We start from the raw sequence: 21,013 nt of genomic DNA, 5'->3' as shown, positions 1-21,013 counted from the left end.
ATGGAGGGAGAGAGGGGGAGGGAGGGAGAGATAGAGAGAGAGGGGGAGGGAGATTTCTAGTATTTACAGTACAATACTGCAGAACTATACACTTGTGATCCTTGATCTTCTGCTATACTTTTTATAAATGCAGTTTGTGTCCTTGGATCAAAGCATCTGATAGATGAATACAAAGTTAATATAAACATGTGTCTCTGTTAAAATGACAGCAGTCAGAAAAGTATCTTACCCTCCAGAGACAGAAGCAGCCCAATGTTAAAAACCAAGAAGCTGACCTTCATGGTGCCTTCTACACAACCATGCTGCCAGAGGAGGGTCTTATACCAGGGAGGGAGGGAGGGAGGGAGGGAGGGAGGGAGGGAGGGAGGGAGGGAGGGAGGGAGGGAGGGAGGGAGGGAGGGAGGGAGGGAGGGAGGGAGGGAGGGAGGGAGGGAGGGAGGGAGGGAGGGAGGGAGGGAGGGAGGGAGGGAGGGAGGGAGGGAGGGAGGGAGGGAGGGGCCCTCCAAACCACCAGCACACAGTGACAAAACTCACACTTGGTATTTCAGCATAGATTTAATGTCAGACATCACCCTGAGGTTAGGAAACTGCACAGTCATGGTTGACTCATGATGGTCACGATGGAGATATAATCATGTAATTTACCCTAACCATGTCATTTACCCTAACCCTAATCATGTAATTTACCCTAACCATGTCATTTACCCTAACCATGTCATTTACCCTAACCCTAATCATGTCATTTATCATCTAAAAACTTAGAAACATGTACAGACCTAATGGCCCCAAATACGAGAGAGAGAGAGAGAGAGAGAGAGAGAGAGAGAAAGAAAGAAAGAGAGAGAGAGAGTAAGAGACAGAGAGAGAGAGAGAGAGAGAGAGAGAGAGAGAGAGAGAGAGAGAAAGACAGAGAGAGAGAGAGAGAGAGAGATTGGTAGGGGGAGAAAGACAAAAAAAAGTGAGAGCAAGAGAAATGGAGAGATGACTTCATGATGGTGATGGTGCCTGTGTTCTAGCAGGTGCTGCTGTTGAGGACCTTTCTGATCCAGGACAGAAAACTGGACACCTGGGTGTGGATGTTGGGGACATTGGGGTAGTCACAGTTGTTCCTCATGTTGAAGGAGACAATGCCCACCACCTCCCCAGCACACACCAGGGGACCCCCCGAATCCCCCTACAGGAGAGAGGGAGAGAGAGAGAGAGAGAGAGAGAGAGAGAGAGAGAGAGAGAGAGAGAGAGAGAGAGAGAGAGAGAGAGAGAGAGAAAGAGGGAAGGGAGAGAGAGAGAGGGATGGATGGACAGAAAGGAAGTTAAGGATGAGGGAAAGATGGAAAGAGAGACAGAGAGAGAAAGAGGGGGGATGAGAGGAGATATACCATTTACATGTCATTATGGCATTGTGTTTAGTTAGTTCTCTAGCTATGTAGATAACAATGTTGTCAGTTAGTTAATCCACACTTTAAAGTTATGAGTGGGCTGGACCGCTCTACAAATGTTATCATTGATCTGATGACAAACCCTGGCTGCAGCTCTGTCACGTTCACCTCTAAGATCTGGGAGCACTGGCACTGGAGGGCCTGCTTAGCCCTTCTTTCCTTGTATATTTATATCTAATTAATTGTTTGTATGTATTGTTTTTTTTAGTTTTTTTTACCATGTGGGCCTTGAGTCTGTTATAAAGTTGATAAATTATCCAGTTAGTTGATTAGCTAACTGGCTATTAAACCTGACCAACCTGGCAGGCACCACTCTTGCTCTTGTACCCGCCTGCACAGACCACTTTGTCGGGGAGAGGGAACCGAACATCCTGCCACTTCTTGCGGCAGACGTCCAGGTCCACGGTGGACACGTTGACCACCCTGAGGTCGTCCACCGCCCCACCCCTTGTCTCCGTCGGCCCCCAGCCAGCCAACTGACACCGGATGTTAGCACCAACCGCGCGCGGCTTGGTCGGGATCCTGGCTACTTTGATGATTTTCACTTTCTTGGACAGCTGTGGGGAGAATCCAGGTTACTTAGTACAGGTCTGTGGAGGAGCATTTGACTGCAGATTAATAACGTAGTTTGTCTGCTAAATTAACAAATTATTATTACGATGCACACAGGGGCACAAGCAATGATATAAGGCAGAGTACACACTGCTGTTTAACTCATAATCTGTTCAGCTGGTCAGAGTGGACGGTCATGTGATTATGTACCTTCAGGAGCATGATGTCATTTCCTTTCCTGATGTCCTTAAAGGAAGGGTGTATGCATTTGCGTTCCACGGCGAACCTCACAGCTCCCTTTGAGTTTTCCCCGATGTTGTGTGACCCCAAAACCACGCTGAGGTTTCTAGAGGAGGCAGAGGTAGAGTTGCTTTCGTCAACGACGAAACAACAACGGTATTTCGTCTCGTTTAGTGGCGTTATTATTATTAGCCAACTCATGAGGCTGTGGTTAATGTGTCTCATTTTAACGTTAGCTTTAGACGTTAGCTTTAAACATTAGCCACTTGAGCTGAAAATGACTGAGTCAAACGTGTGTAACTAGCGTGTGTTTGTTTGTGAGTGTAAAGTGGGTTAACATGTATGACTAGTGTGTATACTGTGTGTGTGTGTGTGTATTTGTTTGTATGAGAGAGTGTAAAGAAACTAAATGTCATCAGTTTTCATTGACTAAAATAGACGAAAATAGTCATGGATAAGTCTGAAATTAGACTAAAATGCTCAGACTTTTAGTCAACTGAAACTTGATTAGACTAAAAATAGTATGAATGTGACTAAAACTAATAACAACTCAAATGACAGCTTGACACAGAGACTAAACTAAAACTAAATTTAAAACAGGCCGCCAAAAACCACACTAGGCAGAGGTCAGGTTCCCTGGTAGTGAAACCTCCTTCATGCTGCCCTGAAATTCTCACTACAACCCCTGGCTTTGACAAATAGTGTCTACAAAATACAGCATCCATGACAAACACTATCTTTGAAAGTGTTTAAGACACAGTGGTCTTGAGAAACTCTGTCTTGGAGACAAAGTGACCTTGAGAAACACTGTTTTTGAGGAACACTGTCTATGAAATACAATACCTAACTGACTTTGAGGAACCCTGTTCTTGAGAAACAGTGGCTTTGAGAAAGTGTGGTCACTCAGAGTGTCTGTTGAATGACCACAATCAGACTGGTGAGAACATGAGCCTAGTGAGCTCCTCCCCATTGTCTGAGTTCTTAGAGCACATGGTCTAATCCAAGAAACAACATGATTATATGCAGCTGTGGAAGCTCAGATCAAGTAGTCAACAGGCTTACCTCTTGTCACAGTGGGCTGCAGTCAGAACAAAGTTCTTCTGGATCAGGACCCCTCCACAGCTGTGTTTGAGGTTGTTCTGGACCGACGCCATGAAGGGAAACAAGCTCCTGCCAGCCTTCTGCCCATTGATGATCTCAGTCCCTGACACACCTGCAACACATCACAACCCTGAACACCATAACATGGAGTTTGATTTCAACCTCCAACTACAAGTATTAAATAAACCTACAAATGATGATCTTTCTGTGGTGTGGTTAGCTGGGCTGCGTTGTCTCAGGTAACTCACCTGTCAGACCCTGGTGAGAGAGGAGGGCAGCCAGCAGCATGATGAGAGGGTGAGAGGGTGAGAGGGTGAGAGGGGCAGCCATGATGCCTGAGCGAAGTACGGACCCTCTCAGTGACTCGTCTGTATTTATACAGCCTCCAGGGTTAGGGGGCTATGCTGACAGAACTCAGATCTGATGAGTCATGGAGCCACATGATCTGTAGAGATGAAATGGTCACACACACATATAGTAAACACATACACACACACACATGCACATGCATGCACAGACACACAAACATGCATGCATGCATGCACTCATCCCCATAGATATTTCTAGGAAATGCCTGTACTCCAACACACTGGTGAATGCATACCTTGGGACACACAAGCATACCTTGGTACACACACACACACACACACACAGGTTTCACACAATCACACACATGGTGTAAAGTAGCAGTAGTGTTCTCACTCGTGTGGTTTAGATGAGGTGAGACAGATTAGCTTCTTCTGCTTGTCCTGGAGACACCAGACACAACTCAGTAGATCATCTCTTCCTGTGACACCTCACATTGCTCAGGCAGCAGGGCTGCATGTTACTGGAAATCTGCAGACTCATGCATTCCCCAGATGCTGCTGCTGTGCTTGTTGTTAGTAGATGTTACCACTTGGATTACATTTACAGAAAAAGTAAGCAGTATGTGGGTCTGACTTTGTTCTGGTGGTCAGAGTCAATATATGAATATTTATATTTTTATGCAAGGTACTTTTCAACAAAGTAGTGCATGGTACAGTGTATGGTATATACAGGGTTAGGGTTATAGAATTTATGATGCAGAGACATCTGCTAGTTCAAAGATTAGAGCTTCAAGTTTAGTTAGAATACAGATGCTGGAAAAGTAAATGTGTGTTTGGTTTCTATAAGACCAGAGAATTGAAGACTTTATGACCATAATAGGACTGGTTTACTGCAACAGTGACTCCCACAATAACTGCCTCCCTTTCTGTCTGTGTGTGTGTGTGTTGGTTGGTTGGTTGGTTGGTTGGTTGGTTGGTTGCATTTCACATCTTTCCTAATACTGTCCTGTTGTGTCACCTACCAACCCACCCAAACTTCTTACAGCACTACAAGAGGGAAGGGAGAGAATAGGCAGAGAGACAGACAGACACAGAGATAGAGAGAGAGACAAACAGAGCGAGAGAGAGAGAGCCTCTGCTGTACACTACATGTACAGCAGAGGAGAGAGAGAGCGTCCTGACTCCTCAGTCGGGATGAGTGTGTATACAGTTTAGTTTCTCCAGTCTTAAACTAACACACAGACACAGGGGCACGCATACAGTTGAAACAAGGAATAATTTATCAACATTATATAATGCTTCTCAAGCGGAACATGTACCAAGGCCCACACTCATCACTGAATGTATCTTAGCAACAGTGTATGCTTCCATGATCCTCTTCCTCTATTACTTCCCGTTTGTTTTCCTACTTCCTGTTCATTTCCTTCTTAAGCCAGTGACACATGATGAGAAATATGCTCAAGGACACTGAGCGGCTTAACCACTGGCTTTAGGGGTTTACAAGTAGGAAAGCAGGAAGTAGGAAGTTAGAGATCCATCTAATAGGAAATGTGTGAGTTCTGTCCAACAGGAAGTGTGTGAGTGCTGTCCAACAGGAAGTGTGTGAGTGCTGTCCAACAGGAAGTGTGTGAGTGCGGCCCAACAGGAAGTGTGTGAGTGCTGTCCAACAGGAAGTGTTTGAGTGCTGTCCAACAGGAAGTGTGTGAGTGCGGTCCAACAGGAAGTGTGTGAGTGCTGTCCAACAGGAAGTGTTTGAGTGCTGTCCAACAGGAAGTGTGTGAGTGCGGTCCAACAGGAAGTGTGTGAGTGCGGCCCAACAGGAAGTGTTTGAGTGCGGTCCAACATGTGGTTGGTGGCAACACATGGGCCTTCCTCACCTTGTCATCAGACTAACCCGTCTCATGCTTCCTCTACCTGTTTCTTCCTCCTGTTTCCTTTCTCTCCTTTAGTTTTCAGTTTTTAATTCCATTTTCTGTTTATGTTTCAAAGGATCTGTGATGCTGTTACCTTTAACCTGCAGCTGACCAATTAGATCAAGGGGGCGTGTCACCAAATTCACCAAAGTGAAACATCATGCAGTAAAAAATAAAAACAATTGAACATTGAACATAAAAACAATTGAAATATATTAAAAATTCTATGTGCAACAGGTGTTAGAAAGACGCAGAGAAAATATATATGATAACCAGTTAAGTAATGTCCTAACCAACAAGTTTGAGACAGTCCTGGAGAAGCAGAGAGAGACGGTGATCCAGTCCTCCACCCCTCCTCCTGGATGCCTCCTCCTGGATCCCTCACTGGAGGATTTGGGAACTGGAGGACTGGGGGACTGGAGGACTGGAGGACTGGGGGGTGTAGAGGACTGGGGGACTGGAGGACTGGAGGACTGGGGGGTGTAGAGGACTGGGGGACTGGAGGACTGGGGGACTGGGGGATTGGAGGACTGGGGGACTGGGGGACTGGAGGACTGGAGGACTGGAGGACTGGGGGACTGGAGGACTGGAGGACTGGAGGACTGGGGGACTGGAGGACTGGAGGACTGGAGGACTGGAGGACTGGGGGACTGGAGGACTGGAGGACTGGGGGACTGGGAGACTGGGGGACTGGGGGACTGGAGGACTGGGGGACTGGAGGACTGGGGGACTGGAGGACTGGGGGACTGGAGGACTGGAGGACTGGAGGACTGGGGGACTGGAGGACTGGGGGACTGGAGGACTGGGGGACTGGAGGACTGGGGGACTGGAGGACTGGAGGACTGGGGGACTGGAGGACTGGAGGACTGGAGGACTGGAGGACTGGGGGACTGGAGGACTGGGGGACTGGAGGACTGGAAGACTGGAGGACTGGGGGACTGGAGGACTGGGGGACTGGAGGACTGGAAGACTGGGGGACTGGAGGACTGGGGGACTGGAGGACTGGGGGACTGGAGGACTGGAGGACTGGAGGACTGGGGGACTGGAGGACTGGAGGACTGGAGGACTGGGGGACTGGAGGACTGGGGGACTGGAGGACTGGGGGACTGGGGGACTGGGGGACTGGGGGACTGGAGGACTGGGGGACTGGAGGACTGGAGGACTGGGGGACTGGAGGACTGGGGGACTGGAGGACTGGAGGACTGGGGGACTGGAGGACTGGGGGACTGGAGGACTGGAGGACTGGGGGACTGGAGGACTGGAGGACTGGGGGACTGGGGGACTGGGGGACTGGGGGACTGGGGGACTGGAAGACTGGGGGACTGGGGGGGTAGAGGACTGGGGGACTGGAGGACTGGGGGACTGGAGGACTGGGGGACTGGGGGACTGGAGGACTGGGGGGGTAGAGGACTGGGGGACTGGGGGACTGGAAGACTGGGGGGGTGGAGGACTGGAGGACTTGGAAGCTGGAGGACTGGAGGACTGGGGACTGGAGGACTGGGGACTGGAGGACTGGGGGGTTAGAGGACTGGAGGACTGGGGGAGTAGAGGACTGGAGGACTGGAGAACTGGAGGACTTGGAGGCTGGAGGACTGGGGGACTGGAGGACTGGGGACTGGAGGACTGGGGACTGGGGGACTGGAGGACTTGGGACTGGGGGCCTGGAGGACTGAAGACTGGGGGACTGGAAGGGTAGAGGACGAGGGTGGAGGGGTGGGAGATTGTGGGGGCAGGGGGATTACCCCCTGGAGTCAAGGTGCTGATGGGTCAGACCAGCATGGAGAACCCCACCCCGTAGGGTCAGAGTCGGGGTGGTGTTGAGGGGTCAAGTGTTCCAGAGAGGGGGAGGTCTGGAGAGAGAGGCAGACGGCGGAATATGAACATCACTGTACATCCACAACACAGGTGGGCAGGCCTTTGTGTGAGGGCTGACAAATAGCAGCGCAGGGGGCGTAGCTAGGAAGGCAGCATGGGGAGGAAGTGGGTGGAGGGGTGTCTCCTGCGGGCCTTGTGGCCTCGCCGCGGTTTCCCCCGGCCGTTCAGAGACACGAACATCTGCCGGCCGCCATGTTTCCAGCGGACTGAGGCGTACGTGTTGTAACCATTCTCCTCGATCCGCTCCTTAAACTTACAGCTGGGGCTGTACTTCACCTGGAGGAGGGGGAGGAGGGGAGGGGAGGAGGGGAGGGGGAGGAGTGGAAGGAGGGGGAGAAACCGGTTACTACAGATTGGCTTGGTTGAAACTGCACTCTATAAACCAACACAGAGAGCAAAGGTCAGAGTCTGCATTCACACACTCACACTCTAACACACTAACACACACAGTCACACGCACACACACACACACTTGACAGTTGGCTGTTTGCATGTTTAATCTCAGAGAATTTCTGCTGAAGTCTGGTGTTTTTCTGTAACTACTATCAGTTCTGAAGCAGTCGTAGGAAGGTGTGTGGTGTTCTTGTAGACAGGGGGAAGACCAGGTAGTGAGATTTATCTTCTGAATGTTTTATATGCTGTCAGTAAAGAGGGTGTGACATGAAGATAGTAATATTCTTAATTACATCTATGTTCCCTCAAAGCTGACTCATCTCAAACTCATCAACCACAACCCAGCTATGTCATCACCACAGATACACACCTGTCTCTCTGTCACACACTTGTCTCTGTCACACACCTGTCTCTCTGTCACACACCTATCTGTCTGTCACAGACCTGTCTGTCTGTCACCCACCTGTCTGTCTGTCACACACCTGTCTCTCTGTAACACACCTGTCTCTCTGTCACACACCTATCTGTCTGTCACATACCTGTCTGTCTGTCACATACCTGTCTCTCTGTCACAAACCTGTCTGTCTGTCTGTCACACACTTGTCTGTCTGTCACACACCTGTCTCTCTGTCACACACTTGTCTCTGTCACACACCTGTCTGTATGTCACACACCTGTCTGTCTGTCACACACCTGTCTTTGTCACACCTATCTGACTGACTGGTGTGTGTGCCTGAAAGTGTGTGTGTGGGACCTCTGGGTCCTGTATGAGTGTGTGTGTATGTGTGTGTGTGTGTATGTGTGTGTGTGTGCCTGAGACAGCGAGTAAGGAAGCAAGTTTACCGAGCCAAAGAGAGTTCCTTTCTTGGACATGGCCAGGTACAGACCGGTGCTGACAGATTTGATGGCCACAACCCCGACTTTGACCGAGCGGATCTCCAGCAGACCTGAGGGATGGGAGGGGGGAGGAGGGGTTAGAAACAGGCCTGGTTCCCATGAGAAGACAGTCTTGGGTTAGATCCAGTCTGCTGCTGGGAGAATTCCTCTCCACGGCCACCAGATGGAGCTCTGTTCTCTGGGTCTGTTCCTCTACATACTCTGTCTCTGGGGGGGGCAACCCTCTCCTCTACCCCTCTCCTCTACCCCTCTCCTCCCCTCGTCTCCTCCCCCCTCCACCAAAACCCTAACCCTTCCCCTCCTCTCCTCCCCCCTTCACCCTAACCCTTCCCCTCCTCTCCTCCCCCCTTCACCCTAACCCTCCCCCTCCTCTCCTCCCCCCTTCACCCTAACCCTTCCCCTCCTCTCCTCCCCCCTTCACCCTAACCCTCCCCCTCCTCTCCTCCCCCCTTCACCCTAACCCTTCCCCTCCTCTCCTCCCCCCTTCACCCTAACCCTTCCCCTCCTCTCCTCCCCCCTTCACCCTAACCCTCCCCCTCCTCTCCTCCCCCCTTCACCCTAACCCTTCCCCTCCTCTCCTCCCCCCTTCACCCTAACCCTCCCCCTCCTCCCCCCTTCACCCTAACCCTCCCCCTCCTCTCCTCCCCCCTTCACCCTAACCCTCCCCCTCCTCTCCTGCCCCCTTCACCCTAACCCTCACAGTATAAGATATCCGTGTTATGACAACGCAGGTGGATCTTTTGCAGGAGATGGGGTGGGGGGGTGACAGGAAGTGTGGGTTACAAGAAAGGAAGTGTAAGTTACAGGACAGTTAGCACTCAGGGCACTGTAACACAGAGGAAGCATGAGTCACACAGCTGATACCATACATTAGACTGTACCCGGGAGGTTAGGCACACACACTCACACCTCACACACACACCTCACACTCACACCTCACACACACACCTCACACACACACCTCACACACACACCTCACACACACACCTCACACACACACCTCACACACACACCTCACACACACATCACACGGGGGGTCCGGTGGCACAATTTTGCTTCCCTGGGCGGCCGGGTAAGGCAGAGCCCTTCAAGGGACCAGACTGCCCCTTCAGAGGCTGCTGCCTCATGACAGGGGTCTGGTTTCACTGCACTGCACCCCCAGGTGAGGGGTGCGGGGGCAGGTGAGGGGTGCGGGGGCAGGTGAGGGGTGCGGTAGAAGGACAGGAGAGCAGACAGGGGTCAGACTGGGACAGAAACACAAAACCAAGCTAGTACATTTCATTTACATTTATGCACTTAGCAGACGCTTTTATCCAAAGCGACTTCCAAAAGTGCATAGGTCCCTAACCCTAAATGAGTCCCAAAGGGCAGAACCATAAGAGCATGTAGTTGAACAAGTTACAATTAAACAATTTAACAACATGAACCTCAAAAAAGTGCAAGGGTGTACCTGTGGAAAAAAGCAAGCAGCAAAAATATATTACACAGCAAGTACAGTAGTTTTATATGGAGTTAGATTTGTTTCATAATTCAAACAAACACAGCACGATTCAAACAAACGTAACACGATTCACAAATGTATTTCATGATTTACAAATAAATGTAACGCAATTCACAAATGTACTTTGTGATTCACAAATGTAACGCGATTCACAAATAAATGACCCCATTACATTTATTTGCAACCTGACAAACACGAGTTACAAATCCCTGCATTCGTTGGTGTGGATTTTTGGAACTTTCCTGACGCGCTTGCGTTAGCCTAGAAAACACTGAAAATGACTAAACATGGATCCTGCCACTCTCAAGAATATTTAATCTCGTATGATCATCGGTTTAATAAGATTAACAAGCAATATTTCACCTACATGCTACCAGACGACATTGCTCGTGATCTAAAGGAGACGATGTTCGTTATTATGGCAGGTTGTTGAAGTCCACATAGACACGTTAATGTGATTGGCTAAAATTGGAAGATCCGATCTGATAGGCTGCAGAGAATATACTTTAGAAAAAATGCATTTGTGAATCTAAGCGCGTCAGGAAAGTTCCAAAAATCCACACCAACGAATGCAGGGATTTGTAACTTGTGTTTTCCGATTTGTAACTCGTGTTTGTCAGGTTGCAAACAAATCTAATGGGGTCATTTATTTGTGAATCACAAAATACATTTGTGAATCGCGTTACATTTATTTGTGAATCATGAAATACATTTTTGAATCGTGTTACGTTTGTTGGAATCGTGTTACGTTAGTTTGAATCGTGTTACGTTTGTTTGACTGTCTTGAATTATTAAACAAATCTAACTCCATAGTTTTAAGTCAGTTACAACTAACCAACAAGGGCAATAAGTCTTTCAATAAGAGTCATTGTGATCCTGGAGGAAACATCAGGTCCAGCCAATCATTCCTAAGTACCGTTGTACTCCCGGAACAAGTGCGTCTTGAGCCTTTTCTTGAAGGTGGGGAGACAGTCAGTGTCCCTGATGGAAATGGGGAGTTGATTCCACCATTGGGGGGCCAGACAGGAGAAGAGCTTGTGTTGGGACCGGGCACTCTTGAGCAGTGGGACCACCAGGCGGTTGTCTGAAGAAGACCCTAGGTGGCGGGTGGGGGTGTAAGGCTGCAGGAGAGACTTGATGTAGTCGGTTGCAGTCCCGTTCACTGCTCGGAAGGTCAGTACCAGGGTCTTGAATCTGATACGGGCCGTGATGGGAAGCCAGTGGAGGGAGATGAGGAGCGGGGCAACATGGGAGCGTCCGGGTAGATTGAAGACTAGGCGGGCTGCCGGGTTCTGAATCCTTTGGAGAGGGCGGGTTGCGTATGCTGGGAGACCAGCGAGCAGCGAGTTTCAGTAGTAACCACCACTCTCTCCCTCTTTCCCGCCCTCTCTCTCCCCCTTTCTCCCCCTCTCCCCCTCTTTTCTTGCCTCTCTCTCCCCCTCTTCAGTTTTATCAGTCAGTCAGGCCATCCATAACACACACACCCGGACCATGTTGAGGAACTGCGGAAGTGTTTCATTAACCAATCACCTGATAAGGCCAGCGTTCCACAGTCTAAAGGCCAGGGTCAAATGAGACCAATTACCTCAGACTCAGACATCACCGTGGTAACAAGCAGGAGGCAGGACAGCAAATGCATCCAGCTGGTCATGTGATCCCCGAGACGTCACTGCTGCTGGAGGGCAGCCTGAGGTGCTCTACCTGGACTGTGTGTGTGTTGGTAAGAATTATGCGTCACTGACCACACCCTGGCCTTCTAAACAAAGAGGGACCTAAGTTACCTTGACAATGATAAGGGAGGAAAGGGGTGTGGTGTGTGTTGGTGCTGCTACACTAGGGGGACGGAGGGTGTGTGTGTGTGAGGGTGTGTGTGTGTGAGGGTGTGTGTGTGTGAAGGTGTGTGTGAAGGTGTGTGTGTTGCAGTGTTGCTACACTAGGTGGAGGAAGGTGTGTGGGTGTGAGGGTGTGTGTGTGTGAGGGTGTGTGTGAAGGTGTGTGTGTTGCAGTGTTGCTACACTAGGTGGAGGAAGGTGTGTTTGTTTAACAGCCTGATTCTACCGTTACCTGACTTCCTCAGGGCGAGTCATAACCTGGAGACCGTACAAGTGTTTGAAGCCTTCAGCCCCACACACACACACACACACAACCTCACACACATGCACACACACCCTCACACACACATTTACCATAAACCCCCCCACACAAACAACCCCCCCTCCCACCTCCCTCACACACCCAAAACCTCAACAGAGTGTGCTGTTCACCAGGTCAGACCAGCTGTGGTCCAGGTGGAACGTGACCGGGGGAATGAAACGCAAAAAGAAAACACGTTTGGTCGTGCAGTATAATCAGCCAATGAGTGTGTCTGGAACCGAGCCTATAGTCTCTATGATCTTGCACTCTCTGCCTGCGATAGGCTACTGGGGCGCCAGGGGGTGGGTCCAGGTCACTGCTGTGTAATTAACCAGGCACGGCCTATGACCCCCACCAGGAAGTGATGCGTACCTTCCTCTCAGGGCTCGGGTAAACAAAGTGACTAGTTTTCCTCTCCATCATGCCAGCTCTAACCCTAACCCTCCCAGCAACACAGGCCCTCTCATCCCAGCCACAGACAGGAGGGAGGAGAAGAGGGAGAGAGTGAGGGTAGAGGGAGGTCGAGGAGGGAGGGAAAAGGAGGAGGAGGTCGAGGGAGGTGGTCTGTACTGCTGTCTGCCAGACTTGAGTTTTCTGTCTCTCAGCTGATATTAATCTGCATTATTTGACTGACAAATCTGTCTGCCCCCCCAGCCCCTGCCCCAGCCCCTGCCCCTGCCCCAGCCCCAGCCCCAGCCCCTGCCCCAGCCCCTGCCCCAGCCCCTGCCCCAGCCCCTGCCCCTGCCCCTGCCCCAGCCCATGCCCCAGCCCCTGCCCCAGCCCCAGCCCATGCCCCAGCCCCAGACTCAGCCCCTGCCCCAGCCCCTGCCCCAGCCCCTGCCCCAGCCCCAGCCCCTGCCCCAGACTCAGCCCATGCCCCAGCCCCTGCCCCAGCCTCTTACTAATACCAACAGAGGAGAGGATATTCATGCTCAGAGGTGCCACTTGAGTTTAATGATTAGCAGGAAGCCGCATCAGATCCTGGTGTCCAGGGCTTCCTGTGGGGAGATGGAGGGTTAGGGTTTCACTGAGAAGACTTTCAGTCTCAGATTCCAGCCTGTAACCGTCTTCTGCATCTAGTACCAGCAGGAACATCTTATCCCTCTCTATCCTCTTCTCCCTCTCTCTTGTTCTCTACCTCTATGCTTCTCTCTCTCCCTCCCTCTCTTTCTCTGTGGGATTGATCCAGGCGGATTGAGGCAGCATCAGACATGTACCGCAGACTTCCAGAGCATACACACACACACACACACACTCTGCATGACTCTGCATCCAGACAGTAGGAGCTGTGTATGGGTGAGGGCCGGACTGAGAAAAAAGGAGCAGAGAGGAGGGGAGGAGAGAGGAGGGGAGGAGAGAGGAGGGTTAGTCTCTAGGAGAGAGGAGGGGAAGAGAGAGGAGGGGAGGAGAGAGGAGGGTTAGTCTCTAGGAGAGAGGAGGGGAAGAGAGAGGAGGGGAGGAGAGAGGAGGGTTAGTCTCTAGGAGAGAGGAGGGGAAGAGAGAGGAGAGGAGAGAGGAGGGGAGGAGAGAGGAGGGTTAGTCTCTAGGAGAGAGGAGGAGAGGAGGGGAGGATGGTTAGTCTCTAGGAGAGAGGAGGAGAGGAGGGGAGGAGAGGAGGAGGGGAGGAGAGAGGAGGGTTAGTCTCTAGGAGAGAGCTGCAGTGTTATTCTGCAGGGTGTCTGTGTGTTCATCAAATATGCAACACTTCCTGTCCATGTGCCTGCGTGTGTCCCTGTGTGTTTGTGTGTATTTCTTTCCAATGAAGGAGAAGCTGGAGGTCGGACGCTTTGAGAGCTACTGCTGCTCAGTCACACACACACACACACACACTGTGTGGCTGTTCCCAGCTGTGTTCCTCTGCAGGATGGAAAACATGGAGTCATTGCTGCTTAACAAGGTAACAAGCAAATACATCCAGACATCATCCCTCAGTGCTGCCCAGACAACACAGGGGTCACCACTGGGACACACACACACACACACACACGCAGGTCAGCTGTCGCACACAGAGAAGATGCACAACCTGTGGAGTGACCGGGCTGTGTGGGTGTAGTTGTGTAGTTGTGTATGTGTGTGTGTGTGTGTGTGTGTGTGTGTGTCCAGTCTCAGGTGTCCCATTCAATTCCAGGTCTCTATCAAGAAATCTTGAAAAGCACACACACCCACACCCACACCCACACACACACACACACACCCACACACACACACACACACACCCACACCCACACACACACACCCACACCCACACCCACACACACACCCACACACACACCAACAGATCTATGACTGCCTCACACAGCCCAACACACTGCGCACTGCTGCACGTAGACTTGTAACACACACTCAAACACACGTATACACTCACACACTCACACACCCACACAAACACTCAGGGCCTCATTTACTAACAGGATTGCGCCTATTTCAGTCGTGAAATAGCGGGTAAAGACAACACTGTATTTACAAAGGCAGCACATTTGAGTAAAAACGCAGATTACCGCTGCTGGGAGGGTATAAGGGAAGTGGGTGGAGCTCCTGTTCTTTTTTTTTCTTTTCCTCGAATCCCCCATGGTGGCAGTAAAATGCAGGCGATTTCTCCCGTCTTTTAACGGCGTGCTAATTAACACTAATGGGCGCTGATTGCCCAACGAGGATCTGGTTTGATAAATACCTCACAAAATGCAGAAATACACCATCCGCATTTGCGGTTGGGCAAAGGCGCAGATTAAGCTGCGGTCGCAATGTTAGTACATGAGGCCCTCAGTCACTCACACACACACATGCACACTCACATACACAGTCACACACATTTGCAGTCACCCAGTCACACACACACACACAAAAATAACTAACAAACAAATGTTCAATCTGTGTGTTTGGGTTAGGGTTAGAGTTCTGCTCCCATGTGAAGCTGCCTCTCTTCCTGGGTATTCCCTGCCCGCCCAACCTAGCAACACCTCTTCTGCCTCCAAACATCTACCTAGCAACACCTCCTCTGCCTCCAAACATCTACCTAGCAACACCTCCTCTGCTTCCAAACACGGAGCAACAACAGCCGTGACATTCCGAGGATCTCCTCTGAACCACTATAACACTATTAACCAGATAACAGAGTTCAACAGCACAGTAAAACTAGGAAGGGACCATGACAGAAAGCATCTCACATCACTCACCAGAGTCAGAGGGAGAGAGACAGGGAGAGGGAGAGAGACAGGGAGAGGGAGAGAGACGGGAGGTGCTCACTCTCTGCATAGTTTTTCCGGCGTGTTCCGTCCACCTTGCCGGCCTTGTCGATGCAGAGGAAGAACCTGTTTGCAGAGTAGAGTCTACGGAGCCTCACGTCGCCCTCCAGGTGGTTGTAGCTGCGCGGCTGTCTAACCCTAACCCTCTCACTAACCTTCTCACTAACCCGTCGGTCCAGCAGCCAGGAGGAGCAGCCGGCCCCGGCCAGAGGGCCCGGGGGGGCGAGGGGGCCCGGGGGGGCGAGGGGGCCCGGGGGGGCAGGGGTGCCCGGGGGGGCAGGGGTGCCCGGGGGGCCTAGGCATAGCCCAAGGGTGGAGGCTGGGAGCAGCAGGAGCAGGGAGACCCAGACCCTAACCCAGCCCAGGCAGAGGGGGGAGGCGCCGGGCTGGGCAGGGAGGCTGGGAGGGGGGCTCCATGTAGACATGATGGGTCAGTCTCCCAGGGGGGTCTGAGCACAAGCTGTCAGCATGCTGCCTGTCCAGGGAGCAGAGCCAGTCACTGCTGGGTCAACAAGCTCCAGACAGCACACCAGCACTGGGCCCTGCCTGCCTGCCTGCCTGCCTGCCTGCCTGCCTGTCTGTCTGTCTGTCTGTCTGACTCCTCCTCTCTCACTCCTTCAAGAAAAACACAAGTGGTTTTGTAAATCCATCCATCCACAAGTCCTCTGCTCTGGAACTCGTGTGTTCCTCCGGTCCTCAGCTGAAGCCACTGACAGTGTGTGTGCGTGAGGGTGTGGGTGTGTGAGGGATGGTGTGCGTCTGTCCTGGAGTGTGTGTCCACCTTGCACTGCTCCTCTGTGTTCAATGCCAGGCATGCACTGCTGGGTGGTGAGAGGGGGAGAGAGAGGGAGGAGAAAGTAAGCAAGGGAGAGAGGCTGTGTGTGTGTGACAGACAGAGAGAGAGTGTTTAGGGCAGGGCGACAGAGCAGAGCCCCACTCTCTCCTGTCTGGGAGCCCTGCCTCTCTTGGGCGGGGCTTTGTGTGGGTGGTGGAGAAGGGAGGGGCCACAGTCATTCATAACTTTCTGAAAGAGGGAGAGAAAGAGGGAGAGAGTGAGAAAGAGAGAAAGATAGGGAGAGAGACAGAGAGATAGGGAGAGAAAGAGAGAGAGAGAGTGAGAGAGAGACAGGGAGAGAGAGTCAGTGAAATAAAGCTTTTACATTACACAAATTTCATTTCTTTTTTGTCTTCTACCGCTAGTTTATATATGCTCTTCGTGAATTTCGGTTTTGTTGTTATTTATATAAAATGTAGTTTAAATTTGTATTAAATAAAATGCATAATATCTTAGAAGAAAGTAAGTGAATATGGATCATTCCCGAAGACGTCACCAGTTACAGGTTGCTCTTGGAGGTCCTTCCTATCCCAGCATGCATTGTAGCTAATCTGATTGTTCCGGGGGCAAGCAACTTCCTCAACCCTTTCATCCCTTTCAACATCCTACCGGCCAGATGACCCCGCAACCCCCAGGAAGTGGCACTTGCCCTTCCTCTGGAAATTAGAATCATACAAGCTGCCATGTACTGTATGAGATCTGTATTCTGGGAGTAGGTTCTGTATGCAGACTCACTAACAACCTCAGCCTCTCCCCCAGCCCCAGCCTCTCCCCCAGCCCCAGCCTCCCCCCGCTCCAGCCTCCCCCAGCCTCTCCCCCAACCCAGCCTCTCCCCGCCCCAGCCTCCCCCAGCCCCAGCCTCCCCCAGCCCCAGCCTCTCCCCCGCCCCAGCCTCTCCCCCAACCCAGCCTCTCTCCGCCCCAGCATCTCCCCCGCCCAGCCTCCCCCAGCCCCGGCCTCTCCCCCAGCCCTAGCCTCTCCCCCGCCCCAGCCTCCCCCGGCCCCCGCCCCAGCCTCTCCCGCTGCCCCAGCCTCTCTCCCAGCCTCCGCTTGCCTTCCCCAACCTCAGCCTATCCCTCAGCCTCCCACCCAGTCTGGGCAGCAGGGTAGGATGTTCACAGGCTGAGGATGCTAATCTTTCCCTGCAGCTCTGTGGCGTATGAATAGAGATAGGGTTAGAGATAATATCTCTGTAATGAAGCCTGTTTGGTTCCATCAAAGTCTTCAAAAGGCCTGAAATCTGACCCCTCTTAGCACGGACAATCCCCAGTAATAGCTTCTATTATTAATTGTTTTCTCTCTCTCTCTCCTTCTCTCTTTCCCTCTCTCTCTGTCTGTCTGTCTCTCTCTGTCTCTTTCTCTCTCTCTGTCTCTTTCTCTCTCTCTGTCTCTTTTTCCCCTCCCTTTTTTTCAGTTTCCCGTCCTCTCAAATTTGTTCTCCCACCCTTCCTGCCCTAAACTCCATCTCTTCTCTCCTCACTGATTTGTTTTCAATCCGTCCCCTCTGACCTCTGACATCCATGTCCCTTAGCATCCCTCCTCTTTAGTTTGATCTCCACATCAGAGTGCCCTCTCTCTGTCTCTCTGTCTCTCTGTCTCTCTGTTTCTCTGTTTCTCTGTCTCTCTGTCTCTCTGTCTCTCTGTCTCTCTGTCTCTCTGTCTCTCTGTCTCTCTGTCTCTCTGTCTCTCTGTCTTACTCACTTTCTCTCTCTCTCGTTCATGTAACATGCAGGAAATATTGTATTCCAACTTCAGTCACAACACTCTCCTGTCAGCTCTACTTACTTCCTGTCTGGACTAGCCCCATCCAGGTGTCCTTCCTGTTTCTGAAATCAACATGGGCGCTGTGATTGGCTAAATAAACATCCCCGAGCCCATTAAGGAACCAACCGTATCGCAGTGACGGCGGCAGGGTCAGAACTCAGTTTTGCATATGGTGGCTTTGTGACCATTGTCCATTGTCGTTATGGTGATAAGTGGTCAACATATCTGATGTTCCTGCTGGGATCTTTCTGAAGATCAGACAAGGAGCTGCACCTGAGATTAAACTGGCTCAGATTAGCAGAGCGGCAACGATTATCTGAACACAGATAAGAAGTGAGATGACAGGAGGAAGGGAGTGGGGGAGTACGCGGGGGGGGGGGGGGGGGGGGGGACTGAGATAAATAAGGAAGAGAGGAAGTGAGAGGTTGCGGGAGGGAAATAGAGAAAAGAGTTACAAGAGACAGAGACAGAGAGAGTCAAAGAGAGACAAACACTGAAAGAGAATTGGAGTGGACAGAGAAGAGAAACAAGCCTCTGAGATGCGAGAGGCTCACGCACACATTCACAAAAACACTCCCACACACACACACACTCCCACGCACACACACACACTCCGACACACAACCCCACCCCACCTCCATGTCTCCCCTCCCTCAGGGAGACACCCAGCCTGGACCCCCCCCCAGCCTGGAGCCCACCCAGCCTGGACCCCCCAAAGCCTGGACCCCCTCAGCCTGGACCACCCCCCCCCCCAGCCAGGTTGTGAGGGTGAAGATGTGTGGGGGAGGGGGGGCGTCTTCAAACGAGCCACTGGTAAGCAGCTCAACCGTGGAGACACTCCTACTGGTCTCTCACACACACACACACACACGCACACACACACACACACATGCACACACAAAGGTCCCAGCCATAGGCCTTGCCTAACCTCTTGGTCTTTCACCCCCCCCCCATCTCTCTCTCCTTCTCCCCATCCTCTCTCTCTTTAAACAACATAGCAGAAGGGGTTGAGGGTATGCATGAGATATGAGGGCGTTTACATTTGGCTTGTTATTCATTCTGCAGTTTTCATGGTGGTCAGATTCTGTAGAGTTCTATTTTACTGGAGAAACAGAATTGTTCTGTATGGTGGTCTGAGATCGAATTTGAGCAGACAGAGTTGTGTTCTATTTCAGTATCTGAAGTTTGATTTTTTTTTATAGCTTTTTTGGGATCAGATTTTTTTTTAATTTATACATTGAAATAAATTCATACATCAATTTTAAAGAGGTGATTTAAAAAAAAAACAATTCGGTGGTGTTTGAATTCATAACATTGTCATTGATTTGCTTCCATAGGGGGAGACTGGACATACCAGGACTGCCCTCATGGGAGAGACTGGACACACCAGGACTGCCCTCATGGGAGAGACTGGACACACCAGGTGGGGAGACAGTCAGTGTCCCTGATGGAGGTGGGGAGCTGGTTCCACCATTGGGGGCCCAGGCAGGAGAAGAGCTTGTGTTGGGATCGGGCGGTCTTGAGCGGTCGGACCACCAGGCGGTTGTCTGAAGAAGACCGTAGGTGACGGGTGGGGGTGCAGGAGAGACTTGATGTAGTCGGGTGCAGTCCCGTTCACTGCTAGGAAGGTCAGTACCAGGGTTTTGAATCTGATATGGGCTGTGATGGGTAGCCAGTGGAGGGAGATGAGGAGCGGGGTAACATGGGACCGTCTGGGTAGATTGTAGATCAGGCGGGCCACTGCGTTCTGAATCCTCTGAAGAGGGTGGGTTGCACGTGCTGGGAGACCAGCGAGCAGCGAATTGCACTAGTCCAACTTGGAGAGGACCAGTGCTTGGACTAGCAGCCACCCCCTGCTCCTCCCGTCCTGGGTGTATAGTGTTCTGTGTTAGACTGTGTCTATTCTAACAACAGACTGAATGTTCACAGTGAGCCCCTGCAGTGGGGACAGGGAGGTTTACTGTCTAGTTAATCATCTGCTTAGGAGGACCAACCCTAGAGAGTCCACTAGTCCTAGAGAGTCCACAAGCTCGAGTGCGAGATCTTGTGCTTAAGGTCACTTAAGTGCTCTCTTACATTTTACATTTAAATGTATTCATTTAGCCGACGCTCTTATCCAGAGTGACTTACAGTAAGTATAAGGACACAACGTCGCACGGCGGGGAATCGATCCGGCAACCTTCTGATTACTAGCCAGACTCCCTCACTGCTCAGCCATCTGACTCCACTAAAGGGAGGGGCAAGGGCGTGACTAGTTTGTGTTCTTGTGATGGTGTTTTATCTCCACAGAGAGGGCTGGGCTGGTGTTCTGTCTCCGTAGTGACCGGCAGGAGGATGGTTGTATGGAGGGGGCGTGTCGCTCTGGATAAGAGCGTCTGCCAAATTACTAAATGTCCTACTGGGAGGCGGCGCCGGTAATGCCAACGCTAACTCTTGTCCTACCTTATTGTACCAGGCCGTCACTCTCAGCTTCTCTTTGTAATCTCTCGGCTTGGCCTGCTCACACTCACTGAGGTAACTAGCTGAGGTCTAGAAGCTTGTTGGTTTTACCTGCAGATCCAGCTCCTGCAGATCCAGCTCCTGGCAGCACTGGGCAAGCTCCTCCTTTTCCCATCTCAACCAGCTCCTACTGGGCCGTCCTCAACTGGGGGGGACAGGAAGTCAACAGGAAGTTACCAGCAGGAGGGACAGGAAGTCAGCAGGAAGTGTAACAGGTGTGCTAGCAGGATGACATCAGTGTGACATCACCACATACCTGCAGCTCCAGGTCTCCAGGGGGCTGGGATCCAAACTGGACAACACAGTCCTTCCTCATCAACTGGA

The 21,013-nt window shown here is 51.5% G+C and overlaps 2 protein-coding genes across 2 annotated transcripts; both read right to left on the bottom strand.

Annotated features, from left to right (window-relative positions):
- Positions 1-1,012: 1,012 nt before the first annotated feature.
- On the bottom strand, positions 1,013-3,659 carry LOC146221489 (mast cell protease 1A-like). Its single transcript, XM_084692326.1, has 5 exons — positions 3,578-3,659; positions 3,291-3,441; positions 2,199-2,334; positions 1,736-1,993; positions 1,013-1,174 (listed from the first exon to the last, which is right to left on the bottom strand). The coding sequence occupies exons 1-5, from the start codon at positions 3,657-3,659 to the stop codon at positions 1,013-1,015; spliced, it is 789 nt and encodes a 262-aa protein (XP_084548452.1).
- Positions 3,660-7,094: 3,435 nt separating this feature from the next.
- Positions 7,095-21,005, bottom strand: fgf22 (fibroblast growth factor 22). Its single transcript, XM_084692325.1, has 4 exons — positions 20,946-21,005; positions 15,593-15,719; positions 8,662-8,765; positions 7,095-7,701 (listed from the first exon to the last, which is right to left on the bottom strand). Exons 1-4 carry the CDS (start codon positions 21,003-21,005, stop codon positions 7,507-7,509), a joined length of 486 nt encoding a protein of 161 aa, XP_084548451.1. The 3' UTR covers positions 7,095-7,506.
- Between the last annotated feature and the right edge of the window lie 8 nt (positions 21,006-21,013).

The sequence above is a fragment of the Hypomesus nipponensis genome, chromosome 26 (assembly GCF_054491055.1).
Source record: "Hypomesus nipponensis isolate SF chromosome 26, ASM5449105v1, whole genome shotgun sequence".
In the NCBI taxonomy this organism is placed as follows: domain Eukaryota; kingdom Metazoa; phylum Chordata; class Actinopteri; order Osmeriformes; family Osmeridae; genus Hypomesus; species Hypomesus nipponensis.
Note: the sequence above shows the minus strand (reverse complement) of the source record. Positions and strands in the feature narration are given on the sequence as shown.

Bases quoted from the DNA above. Each gene is read 5' to 3' on its own strand.
- LOC146221489 (XM_084692326.1), bottom strand. From the start codon at position 3,659: ATGGCTGCCCCTCTCACCCTCTCACCCTCTCACCCTCTCATCATGCTG. The intron at 3,442-3,577 runs GTGAGTTACCTG...GATGTGTTGCAG, and splicing joins CTCTCACCAGGGTCTGACAG to GTGTGTCAGGGACTGAGATC. The intron at 2,335-3,290 runs GTAAGCCTGTTG...TGCCTCCTCTAG, and splicing joins GCAGCCCACTGTGACAAGAG to AAACCTCAGCGTGGTTTTGG.
- fgf22 (XM_084692325.1), bottom strand. From the start codon at position 21,005: ATGAGGAAGGACTGTGTTGTCCAGTTTGGATCCCAGCCCCCTGGAGAC. The intron at 8,766-15,592 runs GTGAGCACCTCC...CCCATCCCTCAG, and splicing joins CCGGAAAAACTATGCAGAGA to GTCTGCTGGAGATCCGCTCG. The intron at 7,702-8,661 runs GTAAACTTGCTT...CCCCTCCTCCAG, and splicing joins AAGGAACTCTCTTTGGCTCG to GTGAAGTACAGCCCCAGCTG.